This window comes from Gossypium arboreum, chromosome 13 (assembly GCF_025698485.1).
Source record: "Gossypium arboreum isolate Shixiya-1 chromosome 13, ASM2569848v2, whole genome shotgun sequence".
NCBI lineage: Eukaryota > Viridiplantae > Streptophyta > Magnoliopsida > Malvales > Malvaceae > Gossypium > Gossypium arboreum.
The window spans coordinates 79,312,309-79,336,442 of NC_069082.1; the positions used below are offsets into that span (position 1 = coordinate 79,312,309).

The 24,134-nt window shown below is 35.6% G+C and overlaps 1 protein-coding gene across 3 annotated transcripts; it reads right to left on the bottom strand.

The window, feature by feature from the left end:
* Nucleotides 1-10,469: 10,469 nt before the first annotated feature.
* On the bottom strand, nt 10,470-22,428 carry LOC108464792 (E3 ubiquitin-protein ligase PRT6-like). 3 transcript variants are annotated; one of them, XM_017765064.2, is made up of 18 exons: nt 22,180-22,428; nt 21,828-22,035; nt 20,543-21,655; nt 19,092-20,308; nt 18,846-18,986; nt 18,098-18,341; nt 17,283-18,005; nt 16,472-16,660; nt 15,693-16,366; nt 14,586-14,637; nt 13,870-14,503; nt 13,193-13,401; nt 12,243-12,778; nt 12,054-12,158; nt 11,851-11,917; nt 11,693-11,770; nt 11,142-11,210; nt 10,470-11,038 (listed from the first exon to the last, which is right to left on the bottom strand). In XM_017765064.2, the coding sequence occupies exons 2-18, from the start codon at nt 21,879-21,881 to the stop codon at nt 10,964-10,966; spliced, it is 6,180 nt and encodes a 2,059-aa protein (XP_017620553.1). In that variant the 5' UTR covers nt 21,882-22,035; nt 22,180-22,428; the 3' UTR covers nt 10,470-10,963. The 3 variants fall into 3 exon arrangements, with proteins under 3 accessions (XP_017620553.1, XP_017620552.1, XP_017620551.1); XM_017765063.2 differs by having other exon boundaries at nt 22,168-22,426; XM_017765062.2 differs by having other exon boundaries at nt 21,828-22,427.
* Between the last annotated feature and the right edge of the window lie 1,706 nt (nt 22,429-24,134).

The window sequence follows — 24,134 nt, forward strand, 5'->3', positions numbered from 1 at the left end:
GTTATTTTTCTAAAGTTAGTTAAAGGACCCGAGTTGGTCCCGAATGGTTTCCAATGGATGTTTGAGGCCTCGTAGGCCCATATTAAATAGTTTAGGCAAAGTTTGAAAAAGTTTTTAATTTGACCGAGTCTTAATGACATCGAAATGATTGTAAGCATGCGATTAAGTGTGGTAACACCTCGTATCCCATCTCAGTACAGGGCTCGGGTGTGGGATGTTACACCTTTTGACCCCTATCACCAAAACCAATTCACAACCACATGGAAATCATCATGTCTCCCACTAAGAAACTATCTAGTGAAAGGGCCATCATGTCTTCAATATACGAACTTAAGTAAGCATCCCGCTCATGGAATCAATGATTTGATCAAACAGTCAAAACTTTTGGATTTGAGAAAAATGTTGATGAACCTTGCATTTTTAAGTGTTTATGTCACTCCCTGTTTTAATTAAGGTCTGGAAATTAAGAAATATTTGGGAGTTAATTGAAAGAAATAGTAGGTTCAACTAATACTAGTGAAAATTCTGGAAATTTTATTAGCTGAATGGAAAATAGTTGGGTTTCAATTCTAGTTAGTTAATTTGGAATTGATTGGTTCCTTAGTGAGAAACAAAATGATTATTGATGGATTGTTTATTTAGGACTTTGGTGATTGTGCGTGAAAGGTTATATATATGTGTGAGAAGGATTTTTTCTATAGGTAGAATTATTCTCATTTTTGTTTATATTTTCTTCTCTTTTGCATCATTTTCTTTAACTTCTCCAAAGAAGAGAAAGTTTAATACTAGCATGGTGTAGTGATCATGAGGTATTAGTCTAGACAGTAGTGAATCCGATGAGCTAGTAGGTTTCTTAATATTTTTGTATTCATGGATTTGAAATAAGAGAAGTTAAGGATTTCTAAAATATTTGAAAAAAGCTTTTGCATGTTACTAGATTCTGGGTTTTAAAGCTTAAATACATTCGATTTAATTGGTATATTGGTTGACATGCTTAGCTGCCAGGACGAAGGAGGCTCTGACATTTGGAAAAATCTAAGTTGGCTTGGGCGAAGGATGGCTAGTGAGTTTTTGTACTCCGCTATTTCGATGTTATTCTAGTTGCTAAGCAACATGTATGTTCTATACAGAATTTGGTTTGGGTTCTATGGCTATATATGATTGTTGTTATCTGGAAAGGTTATGCACGCATATGGTTTTGAAATTATATGAATGTTTGCAAGTATGTTCTCTAAATGTATGATACAATTGTGTATCAATGAATTGGCGTGTGGCATACTCCATGTTATAATAGTCAATGTAATGTTATGCGTGAAATGTATGCTTATAAAATGTGGAGTACAGAAGGAATTATTTTGGTGGGTTAGTTAAAGATATAGAAATTGGTGTAATGGACGAATTGACGAATTGAATAAGGATTGGAATCACTGAAATGTGAATTGGCCTAACCTTGCAAACGAACACTTTGGTGTTTGAATCAATAAGATGAGGTGAGACGGTTTGGTTAGATAAGTGGTCTACTAGCTTTACGGAGCAGCATCATGGAAATGGTCTACTGGCTCTACGAGGTGGTACCATGAAAATGGTTTACTAACTCATTGGAGCCAAAAGTCGACGGCTAGCCATGGCATGATCCAGTGGAGGATAGGTCCACTTTGTGGAAAAAAATGAAATTCGTTAAGAAAGTAAACAAAGAAGCCCGTTAGGGCATATATGTGGAAACTACTATAAGACTAAAGTTTATTATAACAATCATGGCGCATACAAAGCTAACAAACATGCTGATAAGAGGTCCAGCCAAGATTCAAAGGCAAGGGAAAAATGTGAAAGTTCCTTGTATGTGAATATATATAGAAGACAGGATCTTTTATTGGAATATTTGCAAATATACATCTAATATTGAGAGTCAGCCAAAGGATATCTCATGCGGGAAGACCACCAAGGACTGTCTTGTAACACCCCTAACCTATATCCGTCGCTGGACTAAGGTTAAAGGCGTTACTGGACAATCAGAAACATTTTACAAATAATTCACATACATTATTCACAATCATAATCAAACATGATCATAATGTCCCTTATATAGGTCATCGAGACCTTAAACATGCATTATAAAGGGGTCGAGACTAAACTGAACACATACAAAAATTTTTCGAAATTTAAACATTTTTCAAAGTTGTACAGGCCACACGCCCGTGTGAACAGGCCATGTGCCTCACATGGCTTTAGACACAACCGTGTGTCTAGGCCGTGTCAAAACAGGGCATACATACTGACTTGTCCACATGGCCACAAGACACACCAATGTGCCAGGCCGTGTGAAAATTAGGGAGGCTACTGACTTAGGTCACACGGCCAGTCACACGCCCGTGTGTCTAGCCCATGGTCGAAACTGACTTGGCCACATGGCCTAGTACATGCCCGTGTGCGCGACCATGTGGTCTATTCAAGCTCACTTCAAAATGGCCCTCGAGCAACACAGCTGAGACACAAGCCCTTGTCTCTACTCATGTGGGCAAAAATAGGCCATTTGCATGGCCAAATTGCCACCCATTAAGGGTCCTCCCTAAAACATCAAAATTACATCATTTTTATACCAAATTCTCAATCATTTTATAACCAAAACATACATCATTTATACCAATTCATTATCAACACATTTCATGCTTGAAACACATATCAAATCATATCATTCCATAACCCAAATACATACCAAAACATATGATTTATAACCTTAAAATCCATCATTCAATCTCATGCCATAATCTTACCTTTTCTCCAAATAAGCACAATTCAAAAACTTACCAATTTGACCAATTTCTTTGGCCATTCATGAACATGTCAAACATACCACTATTGCATCACATATCATATACCAAAATCAAACCATTAGTTCAACCATAATTAAGCCATATCACATGGCTAAATATACACTTCACAAAACATATTCAACTACCTCTAGCCTATACATGCTATACTTCAATATATACATTTTCAAAAGGTGCCAAAATATAGTTCGATAGTGTGGTGACGATCCTCGACGATCCACGAGCTCCCGATAGCTACGATATCTATTAAACAATGCAAACACATAGAAAGTAAGCTTTCAAAAGTGTAGTAAGCTATATACAAATAAACTTATCATTTAATTCATATAATCATCATAAATTTGCATATAAATCATAGCCAATTACTATCACAAACCTCAATGTTCATATACATTTCATATATTCCAAAGTCTTTAGCACAAATAGCATATTTTCTCATGCTTTTATCACATATCATCAACTGATCACTAAAGTACATATACTTACCTTTTTACATCAAGTATGATACTCATTCCAGACATACCTGAATCGGATACATGTTCACATCATAATTCATTTTCTCGAAATTCCCATTGAACCGTTCGGAAACATAAGGATACGCGGATAACTTGGAAAGCTCGTACAATGTCAATGTCCCATACGTGGTCTTACATGTAATCAAATATCAATGCCACTATCCCAGACAGGGTCTTACATGAAATCAAGTATGATGCCAACGTCCCAGACGTGGTCTTACACATAAATCATAAGTCAATGCCAACATCCAAGACTGGTGCTACACGATAACACATATCGGATCCTATGTCATGACATATATATCCTAACTATTCCTAAGGTTCATACGGGGCTTTTCGGACGTCAGAACTTTGTCGATACTTTCTCAGATATCTCATTCTCAACACATATAATCATAAAACATTGTTTAAAAGCATATAATCAATAATAATTCAATTCAAAATACATTTATTTGATATCGACTTACCTCGTACAGATTTGAATAAATAGAATCGGCTACTCGATGACTTTCGACTTTCCCTGATCTAATTCTGTTTTCTTTGGTTATTGATCTATATCAATTCAAATTTAACTTATTCACTTTCGCATTCATTCAAATCAATCCACAAACACATTTAGGGCATTTTACAAACTAGCCCTCACATTTTGACACTTTAGTCCCTATTTTAGAAAATCACAAAATACACATAATTTCTTTATACTTATACTTAGCCAAATATTCACGGTACTCATACAAGTCCACACATTTCATTTATTTCACATTTTAGTCCCTCAATTTACAAATTTCACAATTTAGCCCATTTTACTCAAATTCATCAAAAATTCAAAAACAAAACATGTTAACCCAAAACATATCTTTCATTTACTAACATCAAACTTCATAAAAATCATATTTTCATCAATTTTCAACTCAAAATCATCAACAAAATCAGAAATTGAGACATGGGCTTGATAGTAAACAAATCAACGATTACAAAAACTTAAAAATTATCAAAAACGGAACAAAACTCATACCTTAATCAAGGAAATCAATGGCCGAACCCTAGAGTTCTTTTTCCCTTTTCTTTTTCTTGTATTTTAGGCAATGGATGAAGAAAATAAACTAAAATTTAACTTTGGTTTTAATTAATATAACATTAATATATATTTTACCAATTTAACCTTATTATAAATCATTAAAATTCCATAAAATAATGCCTATTTATGTCATTTAATTCATTCCATGGTCAAATAACCTCATAAGAACCTCATAATTAATAAACCATAACAAATAGGCATTTTAACAATTAGAAGGCCACTTTTACAATTTACGCGATTAGGACCTTTTATTAAATTGAGCACACAAACGATTAAATTTTCATACGAAATTTTCACACATATTAATTCACATACCATAAGCACGAAAAATAATATTAAAATATTTTTTTGACTCGAATTTTTGGTCTCAAAACTACTATTCCAACTAGGTCTAAGCCGGACTATTACATGTCTTTTGTGGAAAGTCCACCAAGGACTATCTCATTTGGAATGTTCACCAAGGACAATCTTGAAGATGAAAATGTTTGCAGGGACTATCATATGGATGGAACGCCTGTCAAGGATTATCTGTGAAGTTCGTCCAAGACTACCTAAGGAAGGGAAATCCATTAGGACTATCAAATTGATGAAAGGTCCATTCAGACTAGCGTAAAGATGGGAAAGCTAGTGGGCTATCATACAACTACAGGTTCGAAATAAATTAGTTATAAAAGCTATTCGTCAAATCTTAAGCTCAAAGGCCACATATGAGGGTATATGTAAATGGAGTACTCTTTAGAGAGATACATTGCACAAGCCAAGTTAAAAGAACGCAGTTGTCCAAATAATATGGTAAGTCGGTATCGGGTTCGACACAGAATAAAGGATTTAAAGTAAGAATCTGCCATTTTGGCAAAACGCATGTATGACTACAAAGGTTAATCGAAAATTTGTATATCCACTTGTGTGGCTATCTTTTGATAACACAAACCTGTGAGCTAAAGAAAATATTGAGATAAAGCTTGAAGAAGTCAAGTATCAAATAGAGGTTGTTAGAAAGAATACAATTTCATCCAAAATTTTACACCGATATGTCCACCAACGATTCGTTCAAGAAGAACGTACAAGCGTTGACCATGCCAGCCAAACTATGAGAGCTTACATGAGACTCAAGTAGTTATTTACATGCATTAATTCTTATTGCTCACAACATCAAGATGTTTATTTAATAAATTGGTGTATAGAATCTCACTAAGCTCATTCAAACTTATGAGTGGTTTGCATTGAATGTAGGATCAAAGGTTGTTATGGAAAATGTGAAAGGGACCAAGCCAAACCTTACGGAATCTTTGTGGACTTCTTTGTTGTGGTATAATGCATATAGAGAGGCGCCCTTAGAGGCTACGCATCGGGGATTGAATAGTATAACTAAGCAAAATCCAATTTGTCAGATTACGTGTATAAAATATATTTAGTATATGGGTTAGTATTTAAATAACACTAATCTACTTAGTTAGTTAATCATATAATAAGAAGTTTCATATGATGTTCATTTATGGAAATCTTATGGGTAGTATTTAAGATTTATGAGAACATAACATTAAATTTGGCATAGAAGTAAATAAATTAGAAATATGTTGCTAAGTAATACGATTTAATTGTGACATTTGGTACCCAAACCTAGCGATTGGGTCAAATATAGGGTGTTACAGTTTAGGGATGGAAAGGTTGTTCTTCTCGTTATATACGTCAATAACATTCTACTCATTGGGAATGATGTAGGGAAATTTTCATCGGTTAAACTATGGTTAACTCAATAATTTAGCATGAAGGACTTGAGAAAAGCTAATTTTGTTTTAGGCATTTGAATCCTAAGGGATCGAAATTTAGCACTATCTCAAGCTTTATACATAGATAAGATATTGGAGCGTTATTCAATGATCAATTTGAATAAGAGAAATAAACCTTTCGTTTCGAGATTTCATCCCTCTTTGAGGACTACCCTAAAACAGCGAAAGAAAGAGAGAACATTAGAAAGGTTCCCTATGCTTCAGTAGTATGAAGTTTCATGTATGTTATGTTATGCTATGCACAAGCCCAGATATCTATTTTGTAGTGGGGTTGGTGAGTCAATATCAGGCGAATCCAAAACCAAAACACTGACAAGCAATTAAGCATACACTTAAGTATTTACAAAGAATGAGGGATTATATGCTTGCGTATTCTGGAAGAGATCTTACTCCTATTAGATATATTGGTTCTGACTACCAATCATGTTAGGATTTATAGAAATAAACATCAAGTTGTGTTTTTGTCCTAAACAGTAGGTCCATAGTCTGAATAAGTGTCAAGTAGGGTTACGCTACTAACTTCACTATGGAGGGTTGAATATGGGGTATGGAAAAGCTATGGCACTGTAACAATACAGATTAACTAAATCTTAAAGAAACCATATAAGTACAAAACACATTGATACAAAGTATCATAAGGGAGACGGTAGTGTTTAACGGAATAGTGGATGTAGTCAAAGATCGCATATGAGGACAAACCATGGGGATTTATTTTTCCAAGACTCTATTAGCTAAAGATCTCTTTAGGAAACATAAAGAAGGGTACAATAATGTTAAACATGACTCATCTATTTCACTAGGGCAAGTGGGAAACTATTGGATTCGGGGCCCTAAGTGTAGTATATTTATCTTGGTAAACTTGTAATTTTTTAGATAGATTGGTTAATAAAATTATTCATGAATTACATTAATACTTTGTATTTTGTCCTCACATGTTTTTGCACGCAAATAAAAATGGAAATAAATGTTGCTCACGGGTTGTCTAATATTTAACTAATATTAAGTGGTATTACGTGGTCGGTTTGTAATACTAAAAGACAACTTATATTAGTAGACAAACCTAAACATTTTCTTAGTCTAATCATAAATGAGTAAACCGATTGAAATACTAAAATGTCATCAATCAAGTCCAATTGGAGATATGTTTTGTCTTGGGCATCGGAGCGAATGACTCCCAGAAGATAAAGACATAGATGTGACAGACCGGACTGGAAGTACATCGGGCTAGACCTAAGAAGAATAGATCCTGAATCTATTTATGGATTTATTCACTTGTGACGTCCATAGTGTGGCATACCTAAATCCTGAGTGGATGACAGACTATGTATACGTGACTCGTACACTTTGATGTAAGTAAAAGCTTAAGCTCGAATAGATAAGGAACCAAAAGTTGGTGCATTGGGTGTACAACTTCTACAGTATATAGTGTCATTCATAATAGTGGAATTTATATCCCAAGACATGGGTAAACAATATCCTCTCATTGGCATTACATATTTGATGAAAAGTAAACGTAGTCACGAGTTGTTCGTCTTTGTGACGAATGACTAGATTACTATTTAATAGTAATTAAATTTTCATTAAGGAGGATGTAATGGTTACCACATAAAATAGTATTATATTGGGAGAGCAGATATTACCCCCAAAGAGATTAAGGATATCCTATGAGAGTAACACACTTATGACAAGATTATTGGACGAGAACTAAGTAGATGCTTTCGTAATGGTATGTCATTAGGGTGTGTTCAGTCATGATACTATAGTGGAATGACTTCGTGACTAAATGAGTTTATAATTAATAGGTAAAAAGCCGAAACTTAATTATAAATAATTTAAGCCCTAATTACATATGTTCAATCTGTCCTTCTGCTAGCTCATTAAAATAAGAAATGAATTGCGTGTTTGAATCAAAATTAGCAGAATGAATATACATAGAGAAATGGAAAACATTGAGAAATGATTATGATTTTCTTTGAAATGGAGAAATGGAATCATTTGGAAATGAATTTGGTTTTCTCAAAATGGAAATGAGAAATGATTCATTTGGAAATGTAGATGAGTTAGTTAAAAATGATCGGGAGAATGAGTTTATGTTTTTGAGCTACTTTAAAGCCTGAAAATGAAAATAAATCATTTGGTCATAATGAACAAGTTGTGTTGTGAAATATTAAATATATATTTTTAGAAATTTTATCAGAGATAAAATCGTCATAATTTTGCTAGAGGTAAAATTGAGATGAGAAATTTATTTAATATAAATATATTGAAGTTTATTTTGGGAAATAAAAAGATAGAATCAAGTTGAATCAGATTACAAAGTACTCAGTCAAAAGTCTGAGAAGTACTCATAATTAGACTTGATGTGAGAGAGGCCCAAAAACCCCTCATGGATATAAGGAGGGCGGCAACCTTAGTAAGAATACTAGAGGATGCCATCCACCCTAATCCTACTCTACGTAGGAATTTATTTTTCTATTTGAAATAAACCTTTACAATTCAACAAGGATTTTACCTTTTTTTCCTAAAAATAAATAGCACCAGCAGGGCTATTAACACAACTTTAAGAGATTATTACCCTGCCAAAAAATAGAGAGAATTTATTCTCAACTATTCAATATATTTTTTCAAAATAAAAATTCTACCGATTTCTATTAAAGAAAGAAAGAATTTTCGTTTCCACCACAAAAAGAAATTTTTTTTTCTAATTTTGTGTTCTGATTCAATTGGTTCAAGCTCACACTCGAAAAGAATTTTCATTTCCACCACAAAAAGAATTTTTTTTTTTCTAATTTTGTGTTCTGATTCAATTGGTTCAAGCTCACACTCGAAGCAATTTGTGGTACGAGAACGGAAGAGAAGATCGTTTGGTTGAAAACCGAAAAACTTTAAGGATCTGTTTATTCGAAACCACACGTACGATTTCAGTCTAAGGTTTATTGCTATAAATATTACAAAGCAGATTGATTTTCAAAATTGTAAATTTTAGCTATGTATTTCAAACCGTTTTCAAACCAGATTTTTTTCAACATGAGCTTCCTTCTTTCGTGTACTTTATGGTTGCAACCTGGATCACCTTTAAACAATTCTTGAAGCCTACTTTAATACCAATTGAAAAGATTATTTTGCTCCCTGTCCAAACACAATGTCTTAATGAATATTCCAACATAGTTTAGAACAAGACTGTTCTATAAAGGCAATAAAAGAGAAATAAACTCAAAAATTTTTACGGTGGCTCACTTAGTGAACGATTTATTCAACAATGAATTCATAAACCTATTCACTAAAGCTAAATATATCCTTGTAACAAGAAGCAATTGCAACCTTAATAGATATCCCCAACTTGTTACAATCACTCACCCAATTTACCTCACTTACAATGATATTCAACTCTCCAATAAAAGCATATATAAAGATTGCAATACAAAATAAATACTAGAAATTAACTAACAAAAAGCTCAAATAAAGCACTCCAAAAAGATGAACTCAACAAGCATAGGTGGTCTATTTATAGGCGAACTCTAAGTAACCTTGAACTAATTTTTAAAGTTTGTTTTTTTTTCTAATATTCATGAATTAATACAATTCATAATTCATTCATTTTACCAAGACAAGTTTTATCCTTTATAATTAAAAAAGAATATCCTTTTAAAATACAAAAATTTCTATATTTCATCGACTTAAAGAAATAAGAAATTATTATTAATTTTATATCATAATAAATATTAGATTTTCAATTTTCAATTTTCAATTTTGAAACTCGAAAAATAATACCAACATATATTTAATAAGACACTAATTTTGAATGTTTCAAAAGTGTTAAAACTTTCCTCACAACTCAAGTTCATTGTACTTTAATTTTCAAACGCAAAAACTCAAAAATGATCTTTTAGAATATCTAAAAATGATCTTCTAGAAAATGTTTTCCAAATTTCTATAACAATATTTTTTAAGTGACCGATTACACCTGCATTTTCATGTGATATTTTCATGTTTTATCACAGTTCGTCAAACTATTGAATATAAAAGATAAGGAATTTCCATAACTGACTTCCTTTACTTAAAAAGTTAAGTTCCATGAAATCGTAAATGTTGTTTCATTATTAAAGGTTTTGGTACAAAACAAAAGTAGAAACTAAAATTCCTTGTATAGCATGCGTCCAACAAAATATATTCTAAAGAATCTCGTTTTCATCATATCTCATCTTAAAGCTCGAACATGATAGAACACATGCTAAACAGCAATATTTGAAAAAGAATGTTTAAGAAAAAAAATTGAGGCAATATTAGTAGAAGTCATTGTCTTAAACAGAAAAAGGGAAGAATTGTTGTCTCGAGAGAAAATGTGCTATTATGTACACAGCCATGTTACAAACCCATAAAAACAGCAGAAACTATTGCTCCACTTTGCCCATAATGAGGAAAAATACTACGTCCAAACCATTTCTCCCGTCAAACACAGTGATCTAAGAATCAATATTCATTAACAGAAAAGTAAAAGACACAACTGAACAAAGAAAAATAAGGGGGAAAAAAAGCATTGAATCCACTGAACAGATCTGATTACCAGTATGTCAAGCCAAAAACGCCACATGCTGACATCACCGTCCAAGATCCTTAGTTTGCAATAATTTCAGGATACTGGCAATCTTCAGTTTTGTAGAACCAGTTTCTATGCAATTGATGTCTTGCTAGAAGATGGAGACATATGAAAGAAGCCAAAGATTTAACCACCACCACTAACATGAAACCAAGTTAAACCATGAAAAAGGTACCAATGGTTGTTTGGCCTAGAACCTTCGAACTCCGATCAAGGCCATGAGAAGCAACCTATTCCAGAGAATAGATTTATTACAAATACAAGAAAATAAAAAATCAACTGTGTCAAGGACAAATAATATATATAAAACAAAAAGAAAGATTTGCAAATCACCATGTAAGTTAGAGCTGCATAACGTTCCTCGTTCAAGTACAGCGGTTTTCCTCTATGCATTTCAATATCCTAAATAAGAGAAGGAAGCAGAATAACACAAATGGATGATAAGAATATGCCTTGCTATGAAATGGAAGTGCAGAGGCAAAACGAAAAGCAAACCTATAGACATTTATATTGTAAGATTCAGTGCTATAGCATGGTAACCAGATGAAATTCAAATTAACAATTTTGATATCTCATAGAAGGTTCAAACAAATATTTAGTTCCTACAGAACACTTACACTACACCTATAGAGATTTTTCCTGCAACACAAACAAATGAGCTCTGGAATTTCTAACATTTTGGCAGTTTCAATCAAGTTAAAAATATCAAGTAGATTGACCTTGATATTTCTAACATTTTGGCAGTTTCAACAATAACTGCAATATGTCCGATCCTATAACAGTAATACTACCCAATATTTATCTGCTTCAACCTCAAGTTTCGAAAATACAAAAATGACAGTAATACTAACTGAAACTTTGCTAATAAGAAGAAAATGCTTTACCTCTTCACCAAATGCATCCAAATATGGAGAAGGCCAAGGAGCTTGACGCGCACATCTTTGCAGTAGGATTGTTGTTCTCTATTACAACAAAAAAGACTATTAGCCACTTTCAGTTAAAATTAGGTTAAAGTTCCAGGAAAAAAATAGTAGATCAATACCCTTATCAACAGAAATACACCAATACCAGCACCACAGTTCATTGCATGAACCATGCATCCACTCTCCCTAGTAAGGAAAACATCAAAGAAAAAGGTCAGTACTTTAGATTTACTATAGTATCTTAAGAATCAAAATACCAGAGAATCATGGATAAATGCACATCTGAAGCACAAAACCAGAAAAATGAAAGTTGAACATTGACCTGCAGCATGATTTCCAACTTGGAGAGCACAATCTACCACACAAAAGGCATAATGCAGGTTCAACAAGCGCAGCTTTGCAGTCAGGGCAACACTGCTTTATATACCTGTTGAAACACATTCTCATGAATGAAGATATTCTTCAAAGAGGGACAATACCTGCATGTCTAAGAACGGATTTTGTAACAAACCTTTGTAGTAAGTCTTGATAAACATGAGGCAGGCTCATCAACTTAAAAGGAACCGCAGGATTGCAGTAGAAAACATTTCGGAAACTGCAGGTCTCATATACCTTGTTGAAGTGATGAAACCATTTTAATGCAAATGATAGTACGACTTCATCTTCAAGAACAACATCTATAGGAGGAATCTTAAACATCTTCTCTAGTTCTTCTATTTCATTAAGCTCCACTGAAGCACTTTCAATTGTATCCATCATGTCAGTTGTTGCATGAGAGGACTCCCACACATCATCTCTATCACAGAAAGGTGCTGAGGAAGACGATTTAAGCAACTTCCACAACAATGCACATCTCCGTAAGTACGGGAAACTCAATCTTCGAATCATATCTTTAATATCACAATAATGGTCGACATTATTTGACACAAAATACCAGTGAGCACAACCAGTTTCTCCAAGAATGCCACAGATATCAGTAACTAGGCGGTTATGGGAATCTAATCCATCGGTCTTACAACCATGCCTCTGACAACATACAATTAAAGCCTGAAATCAACATATCACATTCAGAAAATATGTGGTGGTGCTAAATTACAGTGACTAAAAGTTACATTCATAGAAAATGACTGCTCCAAGAAAAAATTTCAATCAGTTAACAGAATCCTTTGAAACAAGTCCCTCATAGAAAACATCTTAAAGTGTCTTTATAAGTTAGGCCTCCCCACTGGTCCACCTGCCAAGGGATTTCAGGTTGGATGCTTAACATATCGTTTAGACAAAACCATATAAACATCACCCCAGATGTTTAGAAGCATCAATGTTTCTTTATATTGTTTCATTTGGCCAGAAATATTGTCCGTAATCAAAATTTCTTGTTCCCATCAGACACCAGAAAATTTAGGAAAGAAAAACTGTACAAATTGACCAAAGGAACCTATATATAAGGAGATAGTAGCAAACCTGAATCACAGAGACAACATAGAAAATATGCACAAGGGATGACAAAGACTCCTCACATGAGATAAATGGGCAGGGAAGACAGAAGAGAACCCAAATCAGTGACGAGAAAGGGTCACGAGCAAGAACAGGATGAGATGCCCGATTCCATAATTGAATGTCAGGATATAATGCTTCCTTATCATCATGCTTCAAGATACGAAGGAGCTTATCTGTCGTCAGACAATCATGAGTCCAACATTTTATTCAAGAATCCAAAAGTAAGACAATTTATCTGCTGTTTTTTATATTAATGCCAAAGATGATAAACATCCATTGACTCATCAACAAACACACACACACACACATGTATATAATGCTGCTCCTTTCATTTACTTGTTTAAAGAGCATTCTCCCTCATCGTATGGTTAAGTAGAAAAAGCTCATCTTGTTAGCATGAGTAGAAAGTTTTGTTATTTTACTTCAGTTTTAGCAAAGACTTATGTAGATTTATTTGTGATCCACAAACCATCAAAAGATTAGAATAAATCCTCTATAACACATAAGCAGCATCAAACTTGGATACCATGATATCTATTCCTTAAATGTATCTACAACCTCAAGAATTTAGTATCAGACATTATTTATAAATCCGCCAAGTTCCAAATGAATCTCAAAGTAATAATTAGTGAAAACCATACCTTCTTTGTTATGTGTGGTGCTGTGGTTGTCAAAGACAAGCCCAGAACATATAGACTCTGCAAATAGTTGAAGACCTCTAAATCTTTGGAGGGCATGAAGAGAATTTGTAGTGCTCAGGTTCTGGACAACTCTTTGCAACAAGGAAAATGTAAATTCACTAGAAGATTTAAATTCCTTATACAAAGAAGTAAGAGTATAATTTGCGGCCATATATGTCTTTCCACTCCGAGCAGCAATTTCTGTTGACATAAGGGAATATTTAAGAGTATCCCATAAAATTATTGGGTGGCTTAACCTTGGAGATCCTAAGAATCTATCCTGCTCTTTTGAAAAATACATTTTGGACAGAATACGGGATATAGGCTCCAGATTCTGACTTAAACTTTCTTTTCTTTGAAGAGAAAGACCTTCAAAGAAATCGGGTCTCCCAACCACGTTGGCAGCAGTTTTCAGAAGACATAAACCTTGCTGAAGCAGAAGAGAACATGTTTCTTTGTTCGCTGCAGATGACCCTAAAGAAGGCACCTCAGCAGTTGAAGTCATAGGGCGCCTTCCAGCCTTTCGGGAAGTCCCATTCACTACAGGCAAGACAGAATTTGCTAGTCTGCGACACACAGGACACAGAAACTCTCCCTGACAAAGCAAACAAGTACAAGATCAACATCAAACGTTAAATGAGGATGTGGCAGAAGAATAATTTTTGTGAAGCCAGTACCTGATTGGGATCCACAATATGTGCCCCCTCAAAGAAACTCCTTCGGGCAAATCTGCAACAACAGAACAAGAAGATATATCTTATGCACTTTCAAGCAAGAGCACTTCCAGGCAGGCACCATCTGAAATGTCCAAGATAAAAGGCATTTCTGCAACATCTGGGTTCCTTGATAAACGAAATTACAAATAAATTTCACTAACCATCCAAATCATAAGGTCAAGATTCTCAAGTTCTTATACGATACCTCTTTTGAAAACATATTCTAGAAGGAATAATAAAAAATCACGTGAAGATTACAAGAGTTTAGGGGGAGTCAACAGCAAAGAAGTCAATTGTTTCTATCAGTTGTTGGGCCTTTCGCATGTGTTTGAGGAATTTTAGGAGCATTACTTCCATTTTCTGCAGTTCTTTTTGCTTTCTGTTAAGCTTTAGGAGTCTTCAGTTTAAATATCAGATTGTTTGCTTTGTTTTAGGGAGTTGAATCATTTGTTTCTTATATTGGAGTCTTGTCCACTCCATACGGACAGAATTAGTTGAGTGATTAAGATACTTACGCACAATTTGTTAAATTTTCCCTTCAATCCACTAACTTTTTGAAGCTCCTATCATGTTCTCAGGGCTCAACTAACAGACTCAGTTATAAAAGGCATGATCAGGTTGAAATTAACCCAGACCACAAAGGTGGGTACAAGATGTTTGAGGATTTGAAGGCACAGTTACAAAAACCATGATGAGGTTGAAATTAACCCAGAAACAGGAGTAGGAGCCTCTGAATGGCAATACATTTAGGCATGGGAAGTTCCAATTACATGATTCCGGCTCCAAATCTACACTTAGAGTTTCATTAACAATGAATGGAATAAATCGTGATTTATTTTAGTGAGGACATTTTAAGGTTTCAGTAGAGTATCCTTCACCAAAAGGACAATAAGAAGTCCAAAACAAAGAACTATAAGTTCACACCTCATAATTGCATTGAGAAAGATTAGTCGTAAAAGGTTGCATGAGCCTTTGAATTTTATAGCTTAGTGAGGTTTAGACTTGTGTTAACAGAAATAAGGAAATCTATCTAATAAGAACAAAATTGACTTTTTTAAGAAAGCTTACCTTTCCTTCAGTGATGATAAATAGCGATCAAGGCAACTCTGATGTACAGCATGCCCACAGGAAGAAAGATAAATCCCGTCACAATCTAACGGTCCAAACCCATCATAAACAAGAGGCTGTGAAGTAGATTCTGTCAACTCTCTATCGACATCAGTGTTTTCAGTACCCAAAGGGTTTCCAATTGTCTCACTTGAAAGTGCAACAATGTACTTTCCAAGAATGTCAATTTCCACATCCCTGTGGTTTCCTTGAGAACATTCAGTGGCAAAGGATACCACATCCGTTTTGAAACTTGAGCGTAACAAATTATTACACATTTCATTACGAATAGATTTGTACATATCTTCTTCCAACTTCTCTATATTGTATATACTACTGTCCCCCATATCAGTAGATGTTAAAGGTGCTTGAGTGCTCCTCACTGAAGGAAATCGAGACTTGAAAAACTCAAGAATGACATTTACCTCCCTATCTTGTCCGTGCCTGTTATTGTTAGACTCAATAACTGGATTTTCAGTCAACGGTACTGACGAAGAAGCCAATCCTGAACTGCGGGCAGAGGCATTTGAATCTGACTGATTGGATGACCTATTTGCAGGAATATAACCTTGCTCCTCTGAAAATTGATCCCATGAAGGAGGACCTCTATCAACAAAGCTCAAAAGCCTAGATTTCTTTATTAAGAAATAATAAAATGTTAATTCTGGCAGGGAAAAAAAAAAAGAAAGAAGATTCTGTTTGTCTGAAAGTGATGGGTAACCTAAAGACTAATCACTTACTTGTAGAAGAATCAAGAAAGAAACAGGATCTTTGGAAGTAGGATCATGGCAAAGGGAGCAACTCTGTTGCACAGCACTCTCTGCTTCATGTTCCGAGTCAGAATCAGAAACTTCTGCTTCAGATTTTGAATCATCAGCAGTGGAACTGATGCTTGACAAAAACTTGGACTGCTCTGCTTTCATTTTAGCCTGCAGGAAAGGTTACAGAATACAAAAACAATTCAACCCACAGACTAACAAATACACTGAGATCATGTTCCATTTTAGTTCAATTTCCACATTCTGATTGCCTCCACAATTATCCAAAGACAGCATCACATAATTGGCAAAGTTAAAGGGTCTATTCAATTTGTTAATCAGCAGTCATGCAATGGACCTAACACTTAAGATGCAGGAAACTGTCAACAGTTTTTTAACCAGGCCAATGAATAACTGACACATCGATAATCCAATGTTTGGCAATCCCCCATTGAGATGAAACTCATACAAGTTGCATATAGTTACAATATTCAAGAAGAGAGATATTGGCCAAAGTTAAATGATCCTCATTCTAATGGTATCACAGATTTTTCTTTATAGAGGCAAAGAATGAGCTATTATAGTTAATGTTAGCTGAGAAGCAAGTTGCTAACCTGCTTCCTACGTGAATTTTTCAAGATTGCTTCCCTCACTTCAAATACACTTCAATATTTATCCTATTCCATACCACATGTTATTATGATATTACAACTTCTATTTTTCCAAATTCCAAGAATTCCTTTCATTTTATGCTCAACATAAATTCACAGAATCATTAGGCAAAAAATCTAACCAATATGGCAGCTTGTCTTTCACGAGCTTTCGCCTTGCGCATTTCACTATCAGAAGCTGAACCTGATGTCCTCCTCTCGGTATTAGAAGTAGATTTTGACAGGTGGCTGACCACTTCAGGTGCAAGTTGTTGCAGTTTGGTCATGCACTGGGAATCAACTTCAGCGAAATTCTTCAATAAACTTTCAATCAGAGGAGAAAAACTGCTTTTGCTGGATTCCATGTAATTGTTTTCGTTGTCTTGCTGATGCATTCTCATTAATGCAACAAGAAGTGATAACAAGCTCTGGTTGCCAGCAGTATAGTTTAATGATTCAGTAATTGCTTCACTAGCAAAATCCAGCAGGGAATTTGAATCCCCAATATGACGTTCTACACCACCAGATCCATTCTGCTGCAAATAAATGTCTAATGCTAGTGAAAGTAAGTGCAGTGCTGTCATCAGGATACCATCAGGAGCACATGATTCAGTAAATTTATCAGTTAAAACATAATAAAATAGAACTGCACGAATAATCTTAAGTGTCTCTCTGCATGTAGCAATCCTAGCGACTCCCTCAAGAGGAGGATATATCTTTGTCCACTTAGGCAGCTGAGTAGTCATTGCAGAAACACCACAGAAACGCAAGTATCTTTCTTCTGCAACTTGCAAATCCCTTGAGTTCCAACGAGGGTGGTATAAATCCAGCTCCTTCCAATAGGCCCACCGCAATGAATACATTCCCTGAAATACATCAATATTATGAAATATTAACAGGTCAAAGCCATTTTGACAACTCATAACATCGAAAGGTATGTAAGACCAAAAATTCCAACCTGATTAAAGCCTGATGGATTAGAGTATACAGCAACCCTATCTAAAATTTCTTGAAGCTGGTCAGACTTGGAAAGCTCGCGTGGTAGAGATTTCAGTAGTTGACTGTGAGTAGCATCTCCAATGGCTAACTTATAAATCAGTTCTCTTTTCAAACTGTCAGCTGTATTGCGTCCACAAAATCTCCTTTCTAGTAATATTTGCATGATTAGAGTGAGCATTTCCTGAACAAGAACTGGCTCATACCTGAAAGATGGTACAAGTCACATTATATCAAACATGAATGCAGAATCTTGCAAGTATCCTTAAGGGTGCAAAGGAGTGCAAGTGTCTAGGCCATCTTTGCTACTAGATTTCACTTCAAAAGCAAAAAAAGCAAAACCAAAAGAAAAAAATAATAACAAAAAAGACTTCTGTGATTTGCAAAATAATGACTTCAATAGGGACTCATCATGCTCTCGTTGAAGTTACATAATCAATATATCATTTTACTTTTTGCTACGTACATTTTCTTAACAGCAAATTTTGAGAATGTAAAATGAAGGCACAAAAACCACGTAGAAGCTGTGGCAACCATGTCAAGTATTAAATTTCTTAATAAAACGGTGCATTCATTCCTTAAAGTTATCCATTCAACTGGTAAAGCAATAAATCTTGGAGAAATCAACAAAAGGTATTTTAATGAAACTAAATGAACTTAAAAGCATTTTAATGATGTAAAACTAGAAGTTAAAAGGTGTAAATACATACTCATTTGACCTCTCAAGAGTAAGAGAGAGGTAGTTCAACAGCCCAAAGCGCTCTACAATTCTCTTAACATAGAGATCAGGAGGAGCTAGTGCAGCACAACACTGCATCAAGAATAAATCAAGCTCCAAACCTTGTTCAGTCCTGAAAGTAAAGAACACCAGAAAGAACTTGACAACTAAGAAATGGAAACTTAGGGGACCTTTTCCCACTAGTTACAACTCACAAATAAAGCACAATTTAACCTACCAGCGAACAGAGCGGTACCACTCGCAAGATACTAGGGCAGCATCCCCATTCTTCCGCCACATTCCAGCAATAACTTGAGCACAAAATACCCTAATCCGTAAAGGGTGCTCCATAACAGAGGCAGAGAACCCCAAAGGATTGCAGCCCTTAAGGATGTGGCAAAAGAAATCTACATGTGCTGATAATGAACTTGTCAAACAAGCATTTGTTATTTTTGGCATTATAGATTCACCATAAGACATTCTCAATGCCTTCTGCAAAAGCAAGGAAAATAATCGATATAATGGAACGTGAACAGATATCTCTTGTGAACTAACATCATAAATGATATCTGGCCATTCCCTTAAACTCAAAACATGTAGAGTCGCTACTCCTATGCCACTGTCTGTCTCCATGGCACTGACATCCAAACCCATATAATCGCATGCAACAGGATCAATTTCAGCTGAAGAGCTTGTACTCTCAGAGCCTATATTTTTAGCAATCTCCATTTCATCACTTGCTCGATTTCCACTATATACAGGTGAAGAACATTGTGAGCTCTGATTTTCACTTGAACCAGTTAGCTTCCCAAAATATTTGCCTTTCTTAATGTTGTACAAGGTTTTCTTTATTGCCAAAAAATTGCTATCAGAAATGCCACTACTATTTGAAGAAGATAAACTCTGAAGAGCAGCAGGGGTCCCGCCATCAACTTCCAACCAAGTCTCCAAAGCCCTCAAGCACTCCTGTATTAACCAGATGACAGTGGAGGGAATTGAATGATATATGGAATCAGATCCTATTTCAGTAGCCTTTGAAACACTCCTTCCTGTTACACTACAAACAGAACTCTCTTGGGAGAGCCTTCCTACTTTTGCATGTCTTATGCTATCTCCATCATCCACATCTTGCATATAAACGTAAGGAAGACAGCTTGCCCCTTCATTTGTGGCAACAGAAAATGCACCATCTACCAGAAGGGAGTGAATATTGGCAATAGAATGGCTTAAAACAAAAAGCAAATGCATAGCCTCATTTTCTTCTTCAATATGGAGGCCAGTTTCCCTCTTAATAGGGTTCATCCCTTGCACAAAAGTCAAAAGCTTTAGCCAAGCTCTTAAGAAGTCCTTCTGTTCATGGATTGCATATCTGGAGACTACATCATGGCTCATAACAACCCGGATGTCTTCAATTACACGGTTAGTGGTATCATACAAACTTCCCCACTTAGCAGCCTGCAAAAGAACAAAACAAAAAGACTTACATAGACTGTAAAACTTCTAACGCATTACTAGTAAAATAAATTTTTCAATAACTGCTTTCAGGAGTTATTGTTTTCATTCCTATAACCAAATGGACATACAATGTGAGCAAATCTCAGGCTCTATTCTCTTTTCAATGCCCAAATCATTTGTCCTCAAGTAATTTTGGCCTAGTACACAAAAGGAATCAAGAATAATAGAAATTACCAGCAAACGACCATCTTCTCGAGCGCAAGAAAGAAAAATGTTTTCCAAGCATTTCAGTAGCATGTCCAATAGGTTCATCTCCTTCACAAGACGAGGAGTTAGTGTTGGCACTGTGAATATTTGTACAGAGAAAGTTGAGATCAGTGGGTATTTCTTATTGAAAATGCTGTCACTTCCCTCTTTTATGGCTTCATGTATAACAGTTGGGTAGTAACCTAAAAATGCTTTAGAAAATTCATTTTTGAAGATAGGCTCTGCCAGCAATTTCAGCAGCAGTTCATGGAGCTTCTTCACGACACCATCACCAAAGAACCTCTCTGCTCTAACCAGAATATCCAATAAACCATCTAGAGAAATTACACTCCTAGCTATAAAACTAAGCAAACTGTCACTACACTTGCAAAATTCTATAAGCATCTCAACAACCACATAAGTAAGCTCATTTGCAGCCTTCCTCTGCTTGGCACCACAGTCAGTTGCTCTCATATTCTCCTGAAATATACATTCTGCTGCCAATAGCTTGTTTTTCCAACAAATAAAGAGTGCATCAAGCACTGGACCAACAGAGTTTGCTAAGTTATCATCGAGTGGTCGAATCTGTTCAGAACCTTTATGCTTCGTGCAGAACCCCTCCTGTTTCCATGCCGTTTCATCCCCACAATCACAGCAACCGCCACCGGTATAGATAATCGTATAGTCATGATCCTTGTGATTCCCATTCTGGAAACAGGGAACACAAATAGCACAAGTTGGATCATGCTCACATGTCCGGCACCTATATGCAATGTCATTCGATCCCCAAACTGCACCACAAACACCGCGTTGTTCAACACTCGAGTCCTCTAGGTTTTTCAAAGTGTTTGTCGGTTCACCCTGAAACATCAGCCACTGCAACCAAACCATACTCTCACGAAATTGATTTTTCATACTTAGGCACATCCATTTCTTAGACCTTAAACTAGCATCTTGTATTGACTCAGCCACATCCTCATCTGTAGGTAAGAGTGCGGAAACTATCTGTGGCAACAATAATCCATTACCATTAACAAAATCAATTATCCCCTCATAACGCTTCTCAAGGTACTCCATTGGAATCCCTAAAGCAGCTAACCTCTGATTACAAAATCAATAGTTCTTTTCAGCAATTCAATCCAATATTAACAAATCCACAAGGTATAATTAGAAAAAAAAAACAAAGAATAATAAAATAAAATAAAACTTCAACATTTTCACATTTTCACCTAATTGAATAATCAGAGGGAAAAAAAAAGAACAGTGAACATACCCGTACGACTCGATCACGGGGCCTAATCGGGGAAGAATCGGCAGGCGATTCCATTTTATTACGGAAAATCAAATGCCAGTAACGAAGCAGCCAATCAGCGCAATACAAGCACGGCCGTAATCTGGAGCCTTCTTCACTCCCCAGGTTTACTTCTTCAATGGAATTTCTTTTATCAAATTTGAAATTACCCAAAGGAAATTATCAAGTCCTGAATTGCAGAAAATTCCCAGTCAGTCGTTCACTTTGGGCATAGCATTGATGCGAACAGACCCATCGGTATTCCTCATATTTATACATAAAATATATTAATTCAGTATTTATGTAAATAATAATATCTCACTCTTGGCTTAACTGGTCTTCCTTCAAGGCGGTGGTGCAAGATTGCCTGGAATAATCTGAGAGATAGCGTGTTCTTGCTGTCCTCTGTTTGGATAATAATTATAATAATAATCTCACTTCTAAAAGCTTCATTGTTGCTTAAAAACCTTTATTGATGTCTTCCGTAAGAAAGATTAACCTTTTTTTAATTTTCCTCCTAGTGTTGGATTTTGGACTTGGGGGAGGGTAAAACCGATCCATCCATGTCTTATATGTGGGCTAAGAAACCCGGCCTTTAATGGCCTTTGTGACAATGGATTGCCTGCCTCTCTTCGGCGTTGCTGGGTTTAGAATATTCCACCCATTTAGACTTGGAGTAATTGCAAGAAAAGTCACATAATTGTACACTTGGTTATGTTTTTAGCACCCAACTATTATTCTTTTCAATTTAATCACAATTTTTTTTTTAAAATTAAATATTTTAACCACTCTTCCATTAATTTCGTTAACTCAGTAATTGAAGTCTAACATGGGCTTTAATTATTGGCCTAATAACAAATTCAATCTTTCAATTTATTTTTCAATATATAAATATACATTTCATATGAATCTATATTACTTTAAAGTAATTCTAATTCACAGTTTACAAAACATTTTAAACATTTCTAGTATTTAGCATCTATTTTTTTTTATGAAAAATCGGTCACTTTATTGGAAAACCAAATAGCCAAACATAGGGCAAAAGTTGAAGAAGAAGCCCCAAAGGACAGACGCCCTACAAAAATTAAGGGAGGTCTATGAGGCGACGATCTTCATTAGCAGCAGAACAACTGAATCAAGAGCTTCCTCCACCCAAAACTGATCTTCGCCTCTCTGTAACCTATCACGAGCCATTGCATGCGTGACCCTATTCCCATATCTACCCACAAACTAAAAGTGACAAGTATAGAGTGCTTTTGAAAGCTCCTTGGCTTCCCAAGTTAATGCACTAATCTCCAATAGATCCTCTACCGTATCAACTAATTTCTCAATGGTAGCTTTAAAATCCCCTTCTAAACTATTGAATGGAAACCTATCTCATAAGCAAATCGAAGACCGTGAACAACTACCAGTGCTTCAGCAGCAAACGCCGACCACACAGAACATGTAAGTTGGTTGCATGCTCTTAAAATTTGGCCCAATTCATCCTAAATAATAACTTCTGAACATGATTTCCTTTGTGCAAAGACAAAACTCACATCCGCATTTACCTTAACCATGTTAGAAAGTGAAAGAGACCATTTAACGAGAGCACTCAAGTTCGAACGAAGAGAAATAGTAGTCAAAGCTGCTAGTTCTACACAGTAACCGCGAATGAAGACCACTAATTCCCCCACTCCCTGGTGTGTACCCTCATACACTAACTTATTATTGGTATACCAAAGAGTCTATAATACAATTGCTAGTTCCACACAGTAACTGCGAATGAAGACCACCAATTTTCCCACTCCCTAGTGTGTACCCTCATACACTAACTAATTATGGGTGTACCAAAGGGTCCATAATGTAACAGCACACGCCAGTGTGCTTAGGCCATGTGGCGAATTGAATTCTCAAAATTAAGTGCAGACTTCACACAGCTTGGGTACACGCTTATGCCTAAGGCCGTGTCCTCCACACGACTAAGACACACGGCCGTGTCTCTGCCAGTGTGTTTACTACTGGGCATTCTATTTTGCATTAATTAGGGTGCAGGAGACACACGGCCGGATCACACGCCCATGGGGTAGATCGTGTGTCTCACACGGCCTAGAAACATGTCCATGTGGACAATTTCTAGGCTATTTTCCAAGCCATTTGCCACCCTTGAACACTCACCCACCTACACTACCTTCATGGCATGCAACATGACACCTTGAGTTAGTCAAGCATTCACATACATGGTTAATTTATAACTTGGTAGTGTCAACATATCACATACTTAAACCATTAGGCTTTCATATGGCAGTT